Source organism: Oncorhynchus gorbuscha, linkage group LG15, assembly GCF_021184085.1.
Source record: "Oncorhynchus gorbuscha isolate QuinsamMale2020 ecotype Even-year linkage group LG15, OgorEven_v1.0, whole genome shotgun sequence".
Lineage (NCBI taxonomy): Eukaryota > Metazoa > Chordata > Actinopteri > Salmoniformes > Salmonidae > Oncorhynchus > Oncorhynchus gorbuscha.
The window spans coordinates 27493638-27510461 of record NC_060187.1 but is presented as its reverse complement, the minus strand read 5'-3'; the positions used below and the strand labels follow the sequence as shown (position 1 = coordinate 27510461).

The 16824-nt window shown below is 46.6% G+C and overlaps 1 protein-coding gene across 3 annotated transcripts in view; it reads left to right on the top strand.

The window, feature by feature from the left end:
- The window catches only part of LOC123996843 (cytoplasmic polyadenylation element-binding protein 2-like), a 37896-nt gene that overhangs the window by 7446 nt on the left and 13626 nt on the right, over positions 1 to 16824 (top strand). For all 3 annotated transcript variants that reach the window (XM_046300612.1, XM_046300613.1, XM_046300611.1), the window contains exon 2: positions 3335 to 3607. In XM_046300612.1, coding sequence (XP_046156568.1) covers positions 3335 to 3607 — 273 coding nt within the window. The remainder of the gene's footprint in view (positions 1 to 3334; positions 3608 to 16824) is intronic.

Sequence of the window (16824 nt, the reverse complement as noted above, 5' to 3'; positions counted from 1 at the left end):
AATGGTAGACTGTGACAGAGGGAGAAACACAAGAAATGGTAGACTGTGGCAGAGGGAGAAACACAGGAAATGGTAGACTGTGACAGAGGGAGAAACACAGGACCAGGTCATAGTAGACTGTGGCAGAGGGAGAAACACAGGAAATGGTAGACTGTGGCAGAGGGAGAAACACAGGACCAGGTCATAGTAGACTGTGGCAGAGGAAGAAACACAGTAAATGGTAGACTGTGGCAGAAGGAGAAACACAGGAAATGGTAGACTGTGGCAGAGGGAGAAACACAGGAAATGGTAGACTGTGGCAGAAGGAGAAACACAGGAAATGGTAGACTGTGGCAGAGGGAGAAACACAGGAAATGGTAGACTGTGGCAGAAGGAGAAACACAGGAAATGGTAGACTGTGGCAGAGGGAGAAACACAGGACCAGGTCATAGTAGACTGTGGCAGAGGGAGAAACACAGGAAATGGTAGACTGTGGCAGAGGGAGAAACACAGGAAATGGTAGACTGTGGCAGAGGGAGAAACACAGGAAATGGTAGACTGTGGCAGAGGGAGAAACACAGGAAATTGTAGACTGTGGCAGAGGGAGAAACACAGGAAATGGTAGACTGTGGCAGAGGGAGAAACACAGTAAATGGTAGACTGTGGCAGAGGGAGAAACACAGGAAATAGTAGACTGTGGCAGAGGGAAAAACACAGGAAATGGTAGACTGTGGCAGAGGGAGAAACACAGGAAATGGTAGACTGTGGCAGAGGGAGAAACACAGGAAATGGTAGACTGTGGCAGAGGGAGAAACACAGGAAATGGTAGACTGTGGCAGAGGGAGAAACACAGGACCAGGTCATAGTAGACTGTGGCAGAGGGAGAAACACAGGACCAGGTCATAGTAGACTGTGGCAGAGGGAGAAACACAGGACCAGGTCATAGTAGACTGTGGCAGAGGGAGAAACACAGGACCAGGTCATAGTAGACTGTGGCAGAGGGAGAAACACAGGACCAGGTCATAGTAGACTGTGGCAGAGGGAGAAACACAGGACCAGGTCATAGTAGACTGTGGCAGAGGAAGAAACACAGGACCAGGTCATAATAGACTGTGGCAGAGGGAGAAACACAGGACCAGGTCATAATAGACTGTGGCAGAGGAAGAAACACAGGACCAGGTCATAATAGACTGTGGCAGAGGGAGAAACACAGGACCAGGTCATAATAGACTGTGGCAGAGGGAGAAACACAGGACCAGGTCATAGTAGACTGTGGCAGAGGAAGAAACACAGGACCAGGTCATAATAGACTGTGGCAGAGGGAGAAACACAGGACCAGGTCATAATAGACTGTGGCAGAGGAAGAAACACAGGACCAGGTGATAATAGACTGTGGCAGAGGGAGAAACACAGGACCAGGTCATAATAGACTGTGGCAGAGGAAGAAACACAGGACCAGGTCATAATAGACTGTGGCAGAGGGAGAAACACAGGACCAGGTCATAATAGACTGTGGCAGAGGGAGAAACACAGGACCAGGTCATAGTAGACTGTGGCAGAGGAAGAAACACAGGAAATAGTAGACTGTGGCAGCGGGAGAAACACAGGACCAGGTCATAATAGACTGTGGCAGAGGGAGAAACACAGGACCAGGTCATAGTAGACTGTGGCAGAGGGAGAAACACAGGAAATGGTAGACTGTGACAGAGGGAGAAACACAGGACCAGGTCATAGTAGACTGTGGCAGAGGGAGAAACACAGAAAATGGTAGACTGTGACAGAGGGAGAAACACAGGACCAGGTCATAGTAGACTGTGGCAGAGGGAGAAACACAGGAAATGGTAGACTGTGGCAGAGGGAGAAACACAGGAAATGGTAGACTGTGGCAGAGGGAGAAACACAGGAAATGGTAGACTGTGGCAGAGGGAGAAACACAGGAAATGGTAGACTGTGGCAGAGGGAGAAACACAGGAAATGGTAGACTGTGGCAGAGGGAGAAACACAGGAAATGGTAGACTGTGGCAGAGGGAGAAACACAGGAAATGGTAGACTGTGGCAGAGGGAGAAACACAGGAAATGGTAGACTGTGGCAGAGGGAGAAACACAGGAAATGGTAGACTGTGACAGAGGGAGAAACACAAGAAATGGTAGACTGTGGCAGAGGGAGAAACACAGGAAATGGTAGACTGTGACAGAGGGAGAAACACAGGACCAGGTCATAGTAGACTGTGGCAGAGGGAGAAACACAGGAAATGGTAGACTGTGGCAGAGGGAGAAACACAGGACCAGGTCATAGTAGACTGTGGCAGAGGAAGAAACACAGTAAATGGTAGACTGTGGCAGAAGGAGAAACACAGGAAATGGTAGACTGTGGCAGAGGGAGAAACACAGGAAATGGTAGACTGTGGCAGAAGGAGAAACACAGGAAATGGTAGACTGTGGCAGAGGGAGAAACACAGGAAATGGTAGACTGTGGCAGAAGGAGAAACACAGGAAATGGTAGACTGTGGCAGAGGGAGAAACACAGGACCAGGTCATAGTAGACTGTGGCAGAGGGAGAAACACAGGAAATGGTAGACTGTGGCAGAGGGAGAAACACAGGAAATGGTAGACTGTGGCAGAGGGAGAAACACAGGAAATGGTAGACTGTGGCAGAGGGAGAAACACAGGAAATTGTAGACTGTGGCAGAGGGAGAAACACAGGAAATGGTAGACTGTGGCAGAGGGAGAAACACAGTAAATGGTAGACTGTGGCAGAGGGAGAAACACAGGAAATAGTAGACTGTGGCAGAGGGAGAAACACAGGAAATGGTAGACTGTGGCAGAGGGAGAAACACAGGAAATGGTAGACTGTGGCAGAGGGAGAAACACAGGAAATGGTAGACTGTGGCAGAGGGAGAAACACAGGAAATGGTAGACTGTGGCAGAGGGAGAAACACAGGAAATGGTAGACTGTGGCAGAGGGAGAAACACAGGAAATGGTAGACTGTGGCAGAGGGAGAAATACAGGAAATGGTAGACTGTGGCAGAGGGAGAAACACAGGAAATTTTAGACTGTGGCAGAGGGAGAAACACAGGAAATGGTAGACTGTGGCAGAGAGAGAGACACAGGAAATGGTAGACTGTGGCAGAGGGAGAAACACAGGAAATGGTAGACTGTGGCAGAGGGAGAAACACAGGATCAAAGAAACACATCAAATACAAACAATAAATATTGGTTCAACAACACACAATTTCACATTGGGTCTCTTACCCCTCCTTCCCTCTCTCTCTCTCTCTCTCTCTCTCTCTCTCTCTCTCTCTCTCTCTCTCTCTCTCTCTCTCTCTCTCTCTCTCTCTCTCTCTCTCTCCTCAGTCCATGGTGAAGCAGTCTCCCTGGACTGGCAGTCACCAGGGGAGTAGCTGGGGCTCTGGGAATATGTCCTGGGGTCGGGACCACCGTCGTGGTGGAGGCATGGGCATCCCAGGCTCTGTCAGCCAGGTTTCCCCCATGAAGAAGCCCTTCCCCAGTAACGTCATTGCACCTCCCAAGTTCCCCCGCTCCGCCGGCTCCATGGGCCCCAAGTCCTGGATGGAGGAGAACATGTTCCGAACAGACAGTAACAGTAACACGCTTATGCCTCTCCAGGTACATGCTTTTTCTCAGTAAGCATAAATATACATGGGGTCTGTGTGTGTATATGTACTGTATACATTTTGGTGGAAGGAGTGCAAAGGGGTTTAACGTAATAATATCCTGAATTCGATATTAGAGCCAGAGAGTGAGCAAGAGAGTACGTGTTTCAGAAAGAGTGGTCGGTGGAAGGTAGAGACAGCAAGAGAGAGAGAGAGAGTACGTGTGGTCAGTGGAAGGTAGAGAGAGCAAGAGAGAGAGAGAGTACGTGTGGTTGGTGGAAGGTAGAGACAGCAAGAGAGAGAGAGTACGTGTTTCAGAAAGAGTGGTCGAGAGAGCAAGAGAGAGAGAGTACGTGTTTCAGAAAGAGTGGTCGAGACAGCAAGAGAGAGAGAGTACGTGTGGTCGGTGGAAGGTAGAGAGAGAGAGTACGTGTGGTCGGTGGAAGGTAGAGACAGCGAGAGAGAGTACGTGTTTCAGAAAGAGTGGTCGAGACAGCGAGAGAGAGAGTACGTGTGGTCGGTGGAAGGTAGAGAGAGCAAGAGAGAGAGTACGTGTGGTCGGTGGAAGGTAGAGAGAGCAAGAGAGAGAGAGTACGTGTGGTCGGTGGAAGGTAGAGAGAGCAAGAGAGAGAGAGTACGTGTGGTCGGTGGAAGGTAGAGAGAGCAAGAGAGAGAGAGTACGTGTGGTCGGTGGAAGGTAGAGAGAGAGAGTACGTGTGGTTGGTGGAAGGTAGAGAGAGAGTACGTGTGGTCGGTGGAAGGTAGAGAGAGAGAGAGTACGTGTGGTTGGTGGAAGGTAGAGAGAGAGAGTACGTGTGGTCGGTGGAAGGTAGAGAGAGAGAGTACGTGTGGTCGGTGGAAGGTTGAGAGAAAGCAGGGAGGACAGGGAAAAGCTTTACATGATGGGAATGAGACAGTTTAATATTCACAGCACTGTTTTCAGGGTGCAGAGTGTTTCACAGTATAGGATTGTTGGAAAGAAGGAGCAGGGAGGTGACAAGCATCAAACGCAGAGAGCCAGACAGTGAGAGCAGATCAGGATGCAGAGGGAAAGAGAGAGAGCTGGGAGGGAGCAGAGGGAGAGAGAGAGAGCTGGGAGGGAGCAGAGGGAGAGAGAGAGCTGGGAGGGAGCAGAGGGAGAGAGAGAGCTGGGAGGGAGCAGAGGGAGAGAGAGAGAGCTGGGAGGGAGCAGAGGGAGAGAGAGAGCTGGGAGGGAGCAGAGGGAGAGAGAGAGCTGGGAGGGAGCAGAGGGAGAGAGAGAGAGCTGGGAGGGAGCAGAGGGAGAGAGAGAGCTGGGAGGGAGCAGAGGGAGAGAGAGAGAGCTGGGAGGGAGCAGAGGGAGAGAGAGAGAGCTGGGAGGGAGCAGAGGGAGAGAGAGAGCTGGGAGGGAGGAGGGGAGAGAGCAGAGGGAGAGAGAGAGAGCTGGGAGGGAGCAGAGGGAGAGAGAGAGAGCTGGGAGGGAGCAGAGGGAGAGAGAGAGAGCTGGGAGGGAGCAGAGGGAGAGAGAGAGCTGGGAGGGAGCAGAGGGAGAGAGAGAGCTGGGAGGGAGCAGAGGGAGAGAGAGAGAGCTGGGAGGGAGTAGAGGGAGAGAGAGAGCTGGGAGGGAGCAGAGGGAGAGAGAGGAGGGGAGAGAGCAGAGGGGGAGAGAGGAAGGGAGAGAGTATAAAGGGGCTGTTTAGAAAACACACAGCTGAGAATGAATGTCAATTCCCAGATGACGAGCAGAATTACCATTTCAATCAGGCGGGAGCGGTGTTATTTCTTTCTGCCATAGTGGAGGTGTCAGGGAGCAGGCTGCAGTTAGTGCTGCTTTAAAGCTACTTTAACACCACATTTAGCAGGTAACACCACATTTAGCAGAGTCTATTTCAGGATGGGGGTTGTTATAACTCATTGCAGACATACTTAGAGACCCATAACTGATGTCATCTAATTGTGTACAGCACAGTTCTGACCTTTTAAGTACAAAGGGGGAAACTGGAGGCAGCAGGCCTTAAGAAAGGATCTTTGGGTGGGCCACCATCACCATACTGTATCTTGGTTGAGACTGGAAAAACACGCAAGTTATTTCCCTACCACATTTTTCACAGTAATCCCTTGTTACTTTCTCCCCTCTGTCATGGCGCTGCACATCCTATTCCAGGAAGCAGGCCCTCCTCCATGAATTTATCATTTCTATAAACAGTGTCTGACCAGGAATTCCTCAAATTCCATACGCGTCTCCTGTCTTTTGCTTCCTTCCTGTGTGTAATGTTTTGGATAGGGGATATGCATTTGTGCTTCATCATGATGTGAATGTCATTAACAGAGATAAGCAGAAGTAGAAAGGGGGTAGTATGCTGGCACTGGGGGATTTAGAGGGGTGCCCTGTTGCCTAACCCATGGAGGTTACATTCCTACATGCTTCGATCTTTCCATAAGAATGCCTTTATAACCATTAATTTATTTTATTTATTTCACCTTTATTTAACCAGGTGGGCCAGTTGAGAACAAGTTCTCATTTACAACTGCGACCTGACCAAGATAAAGCAAAGCAGTTCGAAACAGACAACAACACATGGAGTTACACATGGAATAAAGAAGCGTACAGTCAATAACACAATAGAAAAAAAAGAAAGTCAATATACAGTGTGTGCAAATGGCGTGAGGAGGTAAGGCAATAAATAGGCCATAGTAGCGAAGTAATTACGATTTAGCATATTAACACTGGAGTGATAGATGAGCATATGATGATGTTCAAGTAGATATACTGGTGTGCAAAAGAGCAGAAAAGTACATAAAAACAATATGGGGATGAGGAAAGTAGATTGGGTGGGCTATTTACAGATGGGCTATATACAGCTGCAGCGACCAGTAAGCGGCTCAGATAGCTGATGTTTAAAGTTGGTGAGGGAAATAAAAGTCTCCATCTTTAGCGATTTTTGCAATTACTTCCAGTCATTGGCAGCAGAGAACTGGAAGGAATAGCGGCCAAAAGAGGTGTTGGCTTTGGGGATGACCAGTGAGATATACCTGCTGGAGCACATGCTGCGGGTGGGTGTTGTTATCGTGACCAGTGAGCTGAGATAAGGCATAGACTTATAGATGACCTGGAGCCAGTGGGTCTGGCGACGAATATGTAGCGATGGCCAGCCGACTAGAGCATACAGGTCGCAGTGGTGGGTGGTATAAGTGGCTTTGGTGACAAAACGGATGACACTGTGATAGACTGCATCCAGTTTGCTGAGTAGAGTTTTGGAATCTATTTTGTAAATGACATCATCGAAGTCGAGGATCGGTAGGATAGTCAGTTTTACGAGGGTATGTTTGGCAGCGTGAGTGAAGGATGCTTTGCTGCGAAATAGGAAGCCGATTCTATATTTAATTCTGGATTGACGATGTTTAAAATGAGTCTAGAAGGAGAGTTTACAGTCTAGCCAGATAGCTAGGTATTTGTAGTTGTGAGTGCCAGATGCTAGTGAGTGCCAGATGCCAAAAGCCCCATCATTCAAAGATGGAGGAAATAAAATGTTCTGATTGATTGGGCCTGATAGAGAAAAGCCTCGGAGGCTAAAGGCTAAACGGAACTGATTCCAAATTTTAAGAATTAGGTTGACACACCTTTTGCCTAGGGACACTGGGAGAGACGAGCACAACACAGAAGGAAGTGCAGCAGGTTTACACGATTCAGACTACATCTGGACCCAGAGTGGTCTAGGGCCAGTAGGATCAGTCTGCAGCCAGTACAGAAGTTTGCAGCCCAATAGTATGTCTGAGAATTTGGTAGAGCTAAACCCCCCAATGACTTAGGCTTCTGTAAATGTTTTCTACCAATCCGTGGTACCTTGCCATCCAAATAAAATTCATGAATGTTTGATCCAGTGAAATAAAAAAATATTTTGTAATAAAAATGGGTAAACATTTAAATAAATATAAAAATGTTGGCAACACACTCATTTTGATGACATTACTCCTTCCGATAAGGGAAAGAGGTAGTAAATTCCAAAAAGTAAAAGATTGTTTCAAACTGTCTGCTAGAGCAACAAAGTTTTCCTGAAACAAATTTGAATATTTCCTTGTCACTTTAACTCCCAAGTAGGTGAATTGATCCCGGATAATCCTAAACTGAGAACTTGTAAAAGAGCACTTTAAAGCAGCCTTGTTTACAGGAAAAAGCTATCTCTTGCCTAGATTCAGCTTGTACCCTGAGATTGATCCAAACGTTTTAAGAACAGATAAGGCACGTGGCTATGAGGTATCAGGGTTAGAGATAAACTAAAGGAGGTCGTCAGCATATAGCGAGACATTCTGCTCTAAGCCCATCCTGATTATTCCTTGAATGGCATCATTAGAGCGTAGTGCAATGGCGAGAGGCTCGATTGCCAAAGCAAACAACAAGGGGGAGAGTGGGCAACCCTGTCTGGATCCGCAGTGCAAGGGAAAATAGTCAGAGGACAAGTTGTTAGTCCGTATCGAAGCCATGGGGGGAAAATAAAGAATCTTTATCCACACAATGAATTTGGGGCCAAAGCCAAATCTATAAAGGGCAGCTGTTAGGTAATCCCACTCAACGCGGTCAAACGCTTTTTCCACATCAAGTGAGACCACCATCTCAGGGTCCTCCGACGCTGGGGAGTACAGTATATTCATAAGGCGCCTAATATTGAAAAACAAAAACCTATTTCTCACAAAGCCAGTCTGGTCAGAGTGTATTACTTGGTGCAGCGAGCCTTCCATACGGATGGCTAAAAGCTTGGCTAGAATTTTGTAATCACAGTTTAAAAGCGAGATTGGGCGATAGGATCCACATTCCAGGGGGTCTTTGTTTTTCATTAATAGTAATGAAATTGAAGCCTGATAAAGACTAGGCAGTAGCTTTGAAGTATTGAGGCACTCTGCAAATAGTCGAGACAAGAATGTGCAAAGCAGACCAGAAAACGTCCTGTAAAATTTGGTTGGAAAACCATCCGGACCCGGTGATTTACCACTTTTCATTGCGGACACTGCTGTTGCAATCTCCTCAGGTGTAAATTCTTCTTCTAGACAGTCATGGGAGTCTGTATAAATTGAAGGCATATTCAAGCCATTAAAGAAGGAAACAATCAGCAAAGGGTCTTTAGGGGATTCAGAGGTGTATAGCGCAGAGTAAAATTGTTTGAATTGATCATTGATCTCTTTATGTATAACTGTGGTGGCACCAGACGGGGTCCTTATTTGTGGGATTAAACGTGAGGCCTCAGATTTAAGGATCTGATGCGCAAGGAGTTTACTGGCCTTGTCGCCTTGTTCATACACTCTGTACCGAGCTCGCAAGAGTAACTGTTCAGCTTGCCTGGTAGAAAGCTCTTCAAATTCTGATTTTTAGTTGGCGCTCTTTATGCAGATCAGAGGAAGGATCCGTAGCATACTTCTCATCCAATGTGGCTATGGACTCGCTCAGGTCCCGAAGTCACTGAGAGCAAACTCTGGTTTGGTTGGCTGTATAAGAAATAATTTGGCCACGTAGGTATGCTTTGAGAGACTCCCATATGGTAGAGCAGGACATACCTGGTGTTGAATTATAGGAATAAGGGGATTTCAGAAGAAATGAAATTGACAAACGTCTTATCTGAGAGTAAAATGGGGTTAAGACGCCATTGATAACACATAGGAGGTCACTGGGGAAACTCTAGTTCAAACACTAATGGTGAATGGTCAGAAATAACAATACTCTCGTAAGTACACTGCCGAAGGTTAGGCAGAAGATTTTTGTCCAAAAAGGAGTCAAATCAAATCAAATCAAATGTATTTATATAGCCCTTCGTACATCAGCTGATATCTCAAAGTGCTGTACAGAAACCCAGCCTAAAACCCCAAACAGCAAACAATGCAGGTGTAAAAAACACGGTGGCTAGGAAAAACTCCCTAGAAAGGCCAAAACCTAGGAAGAAACCTAGAGAGGAACCGGGCTATGTGGGGTGGCCAGTCCTCTTCTGGCTGTGCCGGGTAGAGATTATAACAGAACATGACCAAGATGTTCAAATGTTCATAAATGACCTGCATGGTCGAATAATAATAAGGCAGAACAGTTGAAACTGGAGCAGCAGCACAGTCAGGTGGACTGGGGACAGCAAGGAGCCATCATGTCAGGTAGTCCTGGGGCACGGTCCTAGGGCTCAGGTCCTCCGAGAGAGAGAAAGAAAGAGAGAATTAGAGAGAGCATATGTGGGGTGGCCAGTCCTCTTCTGGCTGTGCCGGGTGGAGATTATAACAGAACGTGGCCAAGATGATCAAATGTTCATAAATGACCAGCATGGTTGAATAATAGTAAGGCAGAACAGTTGAAGTTGGAGCAGCAGCATGGCCAGGTGGACTGGGGACAGCAAGGAGTCATCATGTCAGGTAGTCCTGGGACATGGTCCTAGGGCCCAGGCCAGTTGAAACTGGAGCAGCAGCATGGCCAGGTGGACTGGGGACAGCAAGGAGTCATCATGTCAGGTAGTCCTGGGGCATGGTCCTAGGGCTCAGGTCCTCCGAGAGAGAGAAAGAAAGAGAGAAGGAGAGAATTAGAGAACGCACACTTAGATTCACACAGGACACCGAATAGGACAGGAGAAGTACTCCATATATAACAAACTGACCCTAGCCCCCCCCCCGACACATAAACTACTGCAGCATAAATACTGGAGGCTGAGACAGGAGGGGTCAGGAGACACTGTGGCCCCATCCGAGGACAATCAATCTGGGAGTATGTTTGATGAACATGAGAATAAAAGGAATACTGTCTATCTGTAGGATGTAGGAAACACCAGGCCTCAAACATAGCATATTTCTGAAGAAAGGTTTGAATAAGTAGGGCACATTTAGATGGGCCTGTAGTTGTTCGTGAGGACTTGTCAAGAACTGGGGACATTTTACAGTTGAAATCCCCCTAAAATCAACAAAAGATCATCTAAATTGGGAATAGCAGACAAAAAGGAAGAAATGAAACTTGTGTCATCCCAATTGGGAGCATAAACACTAGCCAAAACAAGAGGGGTAGAAAACAGTTTACCGGTTACTATGACGTATCGTCCCTTAGGATCAGAAATAGCCTCAGAAGCTACAAAGGGAGTAGCTTTATCAACCAAAATGGCAACACCTCTTGATTTACTATGAAAGTTAGAGTGAAACACTTGACCAAGTCAGTCCCTACGCATCCTAAAATGCTCACCAGTCCTCAAGTGAGACTCTTGTAGAAATGCAACATTTGCATTCAAACCCTTTAAGTGTGTCAACACCCTCTTACGCTTCACCAGGTTATTAACCCCTTTGATGTTCCATGAAATGTACTTGATCGCATTATTTCGGCCCCTCTGAGCATTCCCGTTATTCAACCCTGTCATTAGAGCATAGAATGGAAAAGCAATGAGCGCCCAAAAACCCCAGAATAACTTGTCTCAGAGTAATAATGTATGGTGGTAGATGTTTGAAAAAAGTACAGGAAAAAAAAACTAAAAAGACAGAATGACAACATTAGAACTGAACAATTCATAAAAATGGGTAAACATTGAAATAAATATAAAAAATTTGGCAACACACTCATTTTGATGACATTACGCCTTCCGGGCCGGGTATCGCAGTCCATACTTCACACCTGGATGGTCCCGAAGTAGTCGTTTGACCTGTCCGAACGCTGCTCGCTGCCTGGAAACAGTGGGGGAGTAGTCCTGGTAGATGGAGAAGCTCTGTCCTTGAAAGTTCAGAGTGGTATTGCGGGCTCGTCTGAGAATCTCCATCTTCTCATGGAAAAAGTGCACTCGAAGAATTATGTCACGGGGCCTCTCCCCGTCCCTGGGCTTTGGGCGCAGCGACCAGTCGGCACGATCAATCAGGGGCTTTTCATCTAAGGCAAGAACATCCTTCAGCAGTCCAGAAGGAAATCCGTGGCGCGAGGCATTTTCGCTGACTCTGGGACCGATACAAGTCTCAGGTTGTTGGAGCGAGAGAATCCCTCTAAACTCACACAGTTTTCCTTCACCTTTTTCAAATCCGCAGCTAGGCGTTTCACGTCAGCCTCCAGGGATGTAGCTAAGTCGGAGACATTGGTTGCGGAGATCTCCAGTGCTGCAATCATTGTAGTGTGCGACGCTGTTGTTGTTTTGAGTGATGTGATTGCTGGCACCGTCTCGTTCCGCAGGATGGTTAGATCTGCTTTTAAAGTATCAGAGACCTCCTGTATCGGGCCTCAATCGTAGCAACTACCTCCGTTTTCATTTCAACTATCTCAGAGCGTAGTAGTTTGATGGCCTCGAGAATGTTCATTTCAGCACCGCCAGGCCAAGCCGCACCCCCGGGTAAAGTGTGAGTCCCTGGGCCCTCAGACTCAAGAGAGGGCGGTGATGTGTAACGATCGTCGTTGGGAGAAAGAGAGGAGGACCAATGCGCAGCGTGGTATGTGTTCATAGCTTTTAATGACGTACTAGAACACTGAACAAAACAATAAATAACAAACGAACTAAGGTCAGAACGTGACATCATGAGAATGGGTCTTGTAGGCCGGGTTTTCTCAAAGTCAAGCTTTTGGCCTTATGTTTCGTCGACATGCTGACATTCGGAAGCAAAGTAGTCTTGGTTTTTACGGAAAGGGATCACCAAACGAATATTTGAAAATAAATACGGTTCTGCTGCAGAATTCACATAAACTTTAAGAATACCACGGGAGCAAACGGAAAACACGTCAGTCACACATGGCGTCCCTCCAATCCCCGTTGTCCACATATTCTAAGTAAGAACCATCCAGAGTAGTGATGCTAGTCGGGCGGGCAAGTGAGAGCAGTGAACGGTTGAAAAGCATGCATTTGGTTTTACTAGCGTTTAAGAGCAGTTGGAGGCCATGGGAGGAGTGTATGGCATTGAAGCTCGTTTGGAAGTAAGTTAACACAGTGTTCAAAGAAGGGCCAGATGTATACAGAATGGTGTTGTCTGTGTGGAGGTGAATCAGGGAATCATCCACAGCAAGAGCGACATCGTTGATATATACAGAGAAGAGAGTCGGCCCTATAATTGAATCGTGTGGTACCCCCATAGAGACTGCCAGAGGTCCGGACAACAGGCCCTCCGATTTATCACACTGAACCCTGTCTGAGAAGTGGTTGGTGAACCAGGCGAGGCAGTCATTTGAGAAACCAAGGCTGTTGAGTCTGCCGATATGAATACGGTGATTGACAGAGTCGAAAACCTTGGCCAGGTCGATGAAGACAGCTGCACAGTACTGTCTTTTTTCGATGGTGGTTATGATATCATTTAGCACCTTGAGCGTGGCTGAGGTGCACCAGTGACCAGCTCGGAAACCGGATTGCACAGCGGGGAAGGTACGGTGGGATTCCAAATGGTCAGTGATCTGTTTACTAACTTTGCTTTCGAATACTTTAGAAAGGCAGGATAGGATGGATATAGGTCTATAACAGTTTGGGTCTAGAGTGTCTTCCCCTTTGAAGAGGGGGATGACCGTGGCAGCTTTCCAATCATTAGGGATCTCGGACGATACGAAAGAGAGGTGGAACAGACTAGTAATAGTGGTTGCAACAATGGTGGCGGATAATTTTAGAAAGAGAGGGTCTAGCCCAAGAGATTGTCTAGCCCAGCTGATTTGTACGGGTACAGATTTTGTAGCTCATTCAGAACATCTGCTACCTGGGGTTGGGTGAAGGAGAAGCTGAGGAGGCTTGGGCAAGCAGCTGCGGAGCTGTTGGTCAGGGTTGGGGTAGCCAGGAGGAAAGCATGGCCAGCCGTAGAGAAATGCTTATTGATATTCCTTGATTATCGTGGATGTATCGATGGTGACAGTGTTACCTAGCCTCAGTGCAATGGGCAGCTGGAAGGAGGTGCTTGTATTCTCCATGGACTTTACAGTGTCCCAGTGTCTTTGTAGTCTTTGCTTTCCTGACTGACTGCGTGTATTGGTTCCTGACTTCCCTGAAAAGTTGCATATCGCGGGGACTATTCAATGCTAGTGCAGTCCGCCACAGTATGTTTTTGTGCTGGTCGAGGGCAGTCAGGTCTGGAGTGAACCAAGGGCTATATCTGTTCTTAGTTCTACATTATTTGAAAGGGGCATGCTTATTTAAGATGGTGAGGAAATTAATTTTAAAGAATAACCAGGCACCCTGGACCTACGGGATGAGGTCAATATCCTTCCAGGATGCCCGGGCCAGGTTGTTTAGAAAGGCCTGCTCGCAGAAGTGTTTTAGGGAGCGTTTGACAGTGATGAGGGGTGGTCGTTTGACCGCAGACCCATAACGGATGCAGGCAATGAGGCAGGGATTGCTGAGATCCTGATTGAAAACAGCAGAGGTGTATTTGGAGGGCAAGTTGGTCAGGATAATATCTACGAGGGTGCCCATGTTTATGGATTTAGGGTTGTACCTGGTGGTTTCCTTGATAATTTGTGTGAGATTGAGGGCATCTAGCTTAGATTGTAGGACTGCTGGGGTGTTAAGCATATCCCAGTTTAGGTCACCTAACAGAACGAACTGTGAAGATAGATGGGGGGCAATCAATTCACATATGGTGTCCAGGGCACAGCTGGGAGCTGATGGGGTCTATAACAGGCAGCAACAGTGAGAGACTTATTTCTGGAGAGATTAATTTTTTAAATTAGAAGCTCGAACTGTTTACCTGGAAAGTATGACAGAACTTTTCAGGCTATCTCTGGAGTAGATTGCAACTCCTCCCCCTTTGGCAGTTCTATCTTGACAGAAAATGTTGTAGTTGGGTATAGAAATCTCCACATTTTTGGTGGCCTTGCTAAGCCAGGATTCAGACACAGAAAGGACATCAGGGTTGGCGGAGTGTGCTAAAGCAGTGAGTAAAACAAACTTAGGGAGGAGGCTTCTGATGTTAACATGCATGAAACCAAGTTTTTTTCAGTTACAGAAGTCAACAAATTATAGTGCCTGGGGACACGCAGGGCCTGGGTTAACCTCCACATCACCCGAGGAACAGAGGAGGAGTAGGATGAGGGTATGGCTAAAGACTATCAAGACTGGTCGTCTAGAGCGTTGGGGACAAAGAATAAAATGAGCACATTTCTGGGCGTGGTAGAATAGATTCAGGGCATAATGTGCAGACAGGGGTATGGTGGGGTGTTGGTACAGTGGAGGTAAACCTAGACACCGAGGGATGATACGAGAGGTTGCATCTCTGAACGTGTTAGTTATGCTGGGTGAGGTCATTGCATGTGTGGGAGGTGGGACAAAGGAGGTATCTGAGGCATGTTGAGTGGGACTAGGGGCTCCGCAGTAAACTAAAACAATGATAACTATCCTAAACAACAGTGTACAAGGCATATTGACATTTGAGAGAGACATAAAGCAAAGCATAAAACAATCACAGGTGTTGATTGGGAGAGCTAGCTAAGACAACAACGGGTAAGACTTCAACAGCTAATCAGCTAAGACAACAGCAACGGGTAAAATGGCTATGAATGGGCAGAGAGGTTCGGTTAACTACACACAGGGCCTGAGTTTGAGACTGGGGCCGACAGATAAACAAAAAATAAACAACATGGAGTACTGTGATTAATGGACAGTTCAGCAGGCATCAGCTATGTAGCCAAGTGATCATAGGGTCCAGTGAACAGCAATAGATGGAACAGGGAAGCCACGAGGTAGTCGTTACTATGCTAGCACGCAGGAGACAACCGCGTTTAAAGTTAGCAGACCGGGGTAAGTAGAAGCATCTGCTCCGACGTCCGACAAAGGCCGGTTGAGGGCACAGCGGATGGAGTTACGACGGCAGGGTGCAGCGGGGCGCCGTGTCCACAAAGGGTCCAGGCCAGATGTCGAAAGAGGTATTGTAGTTGTAGTAATTTTGTTTGCTAGCCAGGAGATGCGCCTGGCTCGTGGCTAACTGGTGCTAGCTTCGGGGCAGGGGCGTTAGCCACTATAGCCACTCGGTAGCAGGTAGCTAGGAAATATCACATCATATAAAGGCAATTATAATACACGTTCATCTAGCTAGTGGATTAGTCTCCTACATAGATCTGTACTACATTCTCATTGGGTGACTGTGTGGCAACACTCCTCAGTTCATACAGTGGATACAGCATCACCTAAAGCATAATGTCCACCGGAAGACAGACTACAGCAGGAGTCGGCAACAGGCAGCCCGTGAACCAAAACCGGCCAACCAAAAAATGGTGTACAAAAAAGACTCATCAAATATGACTTTCATTTTAGAAAATCTGTTCACCAATTATTCCCAAAAAATAAATAAAAAATACATTTGATTGTGTCTCAATGTAAGCAAGGTATGAAATTGTTGTTAGTTTCAAATCCAATCTCTTTTCGGGCATAGTTGTGGTCAATTTGCAGTGTTCAAATTATTATTATTATGTTCTGGCCCCTCGACCATCCACTCCGACAAAAATCGTCCTGTGGCTGAATCTAGTCCTAATGCCAGGGTCCCTGATTGATGCCGTAGAGTCAGCCAGGAAATGTTAGCCTAACATTGGGCTACAAATCCCACACAGATTGACCACTGGACAGTAGCATTATTTTAGTTAAGTGTTTTTAATCCTGTGTCAGGACTAGAGGTCGACCGATTATGATTTTTCAACGCCGATACCGATACCGATTATTGGAGGACCAAAAAAAGCCGATACCAGTTCATCTGAAACATGCTCAATTTGGTTTAAATAATGCAAAAAACACAGTGTTGGAGAAGAACGTAAAAGTGCAAATGTGCCATGTAAAAAAGCCAACGTTTAAATTCCTTGCTCAGAACATGAGGACATTTGAAAGCTGGTGGTTCAATATTCCCAGTTAAGAAGTTTTAGGTTCTAGTTATTATAGGAATTATGACGCGTTGACTATTTCTCTCTATACCATGTGTATTTCATATACCTTTGACCATTGGACCATTGGATGCACTTTAGTATTGCCAGCCTAATCTCAGGAGTTGTTAGGCTTGAAGTCATAAACAGCTCTGTGTTTCAAGCATTGCTAAGAGCTGCTGGCAAACAAAGTAAAGTTTGAATGAATGCTTACGAGCCTGCTCCCGCCTACTACCCCTCAATCAGACTGCTCTATCAAATATCAAATCATAGACTTAATTATAATATTAAAAAATAATTATAATAAATATAATAAAAACAGAAATATGACACTTTGGTCATTAATATGGTCAAATCCGGAAACTATCATTTCGAAAACAAAACGTTTATTCTTTCAGTGAAATATGGAACCGTTACGTATTTTATCGAACTGGTGGCATCCCCAAGTCTAAATA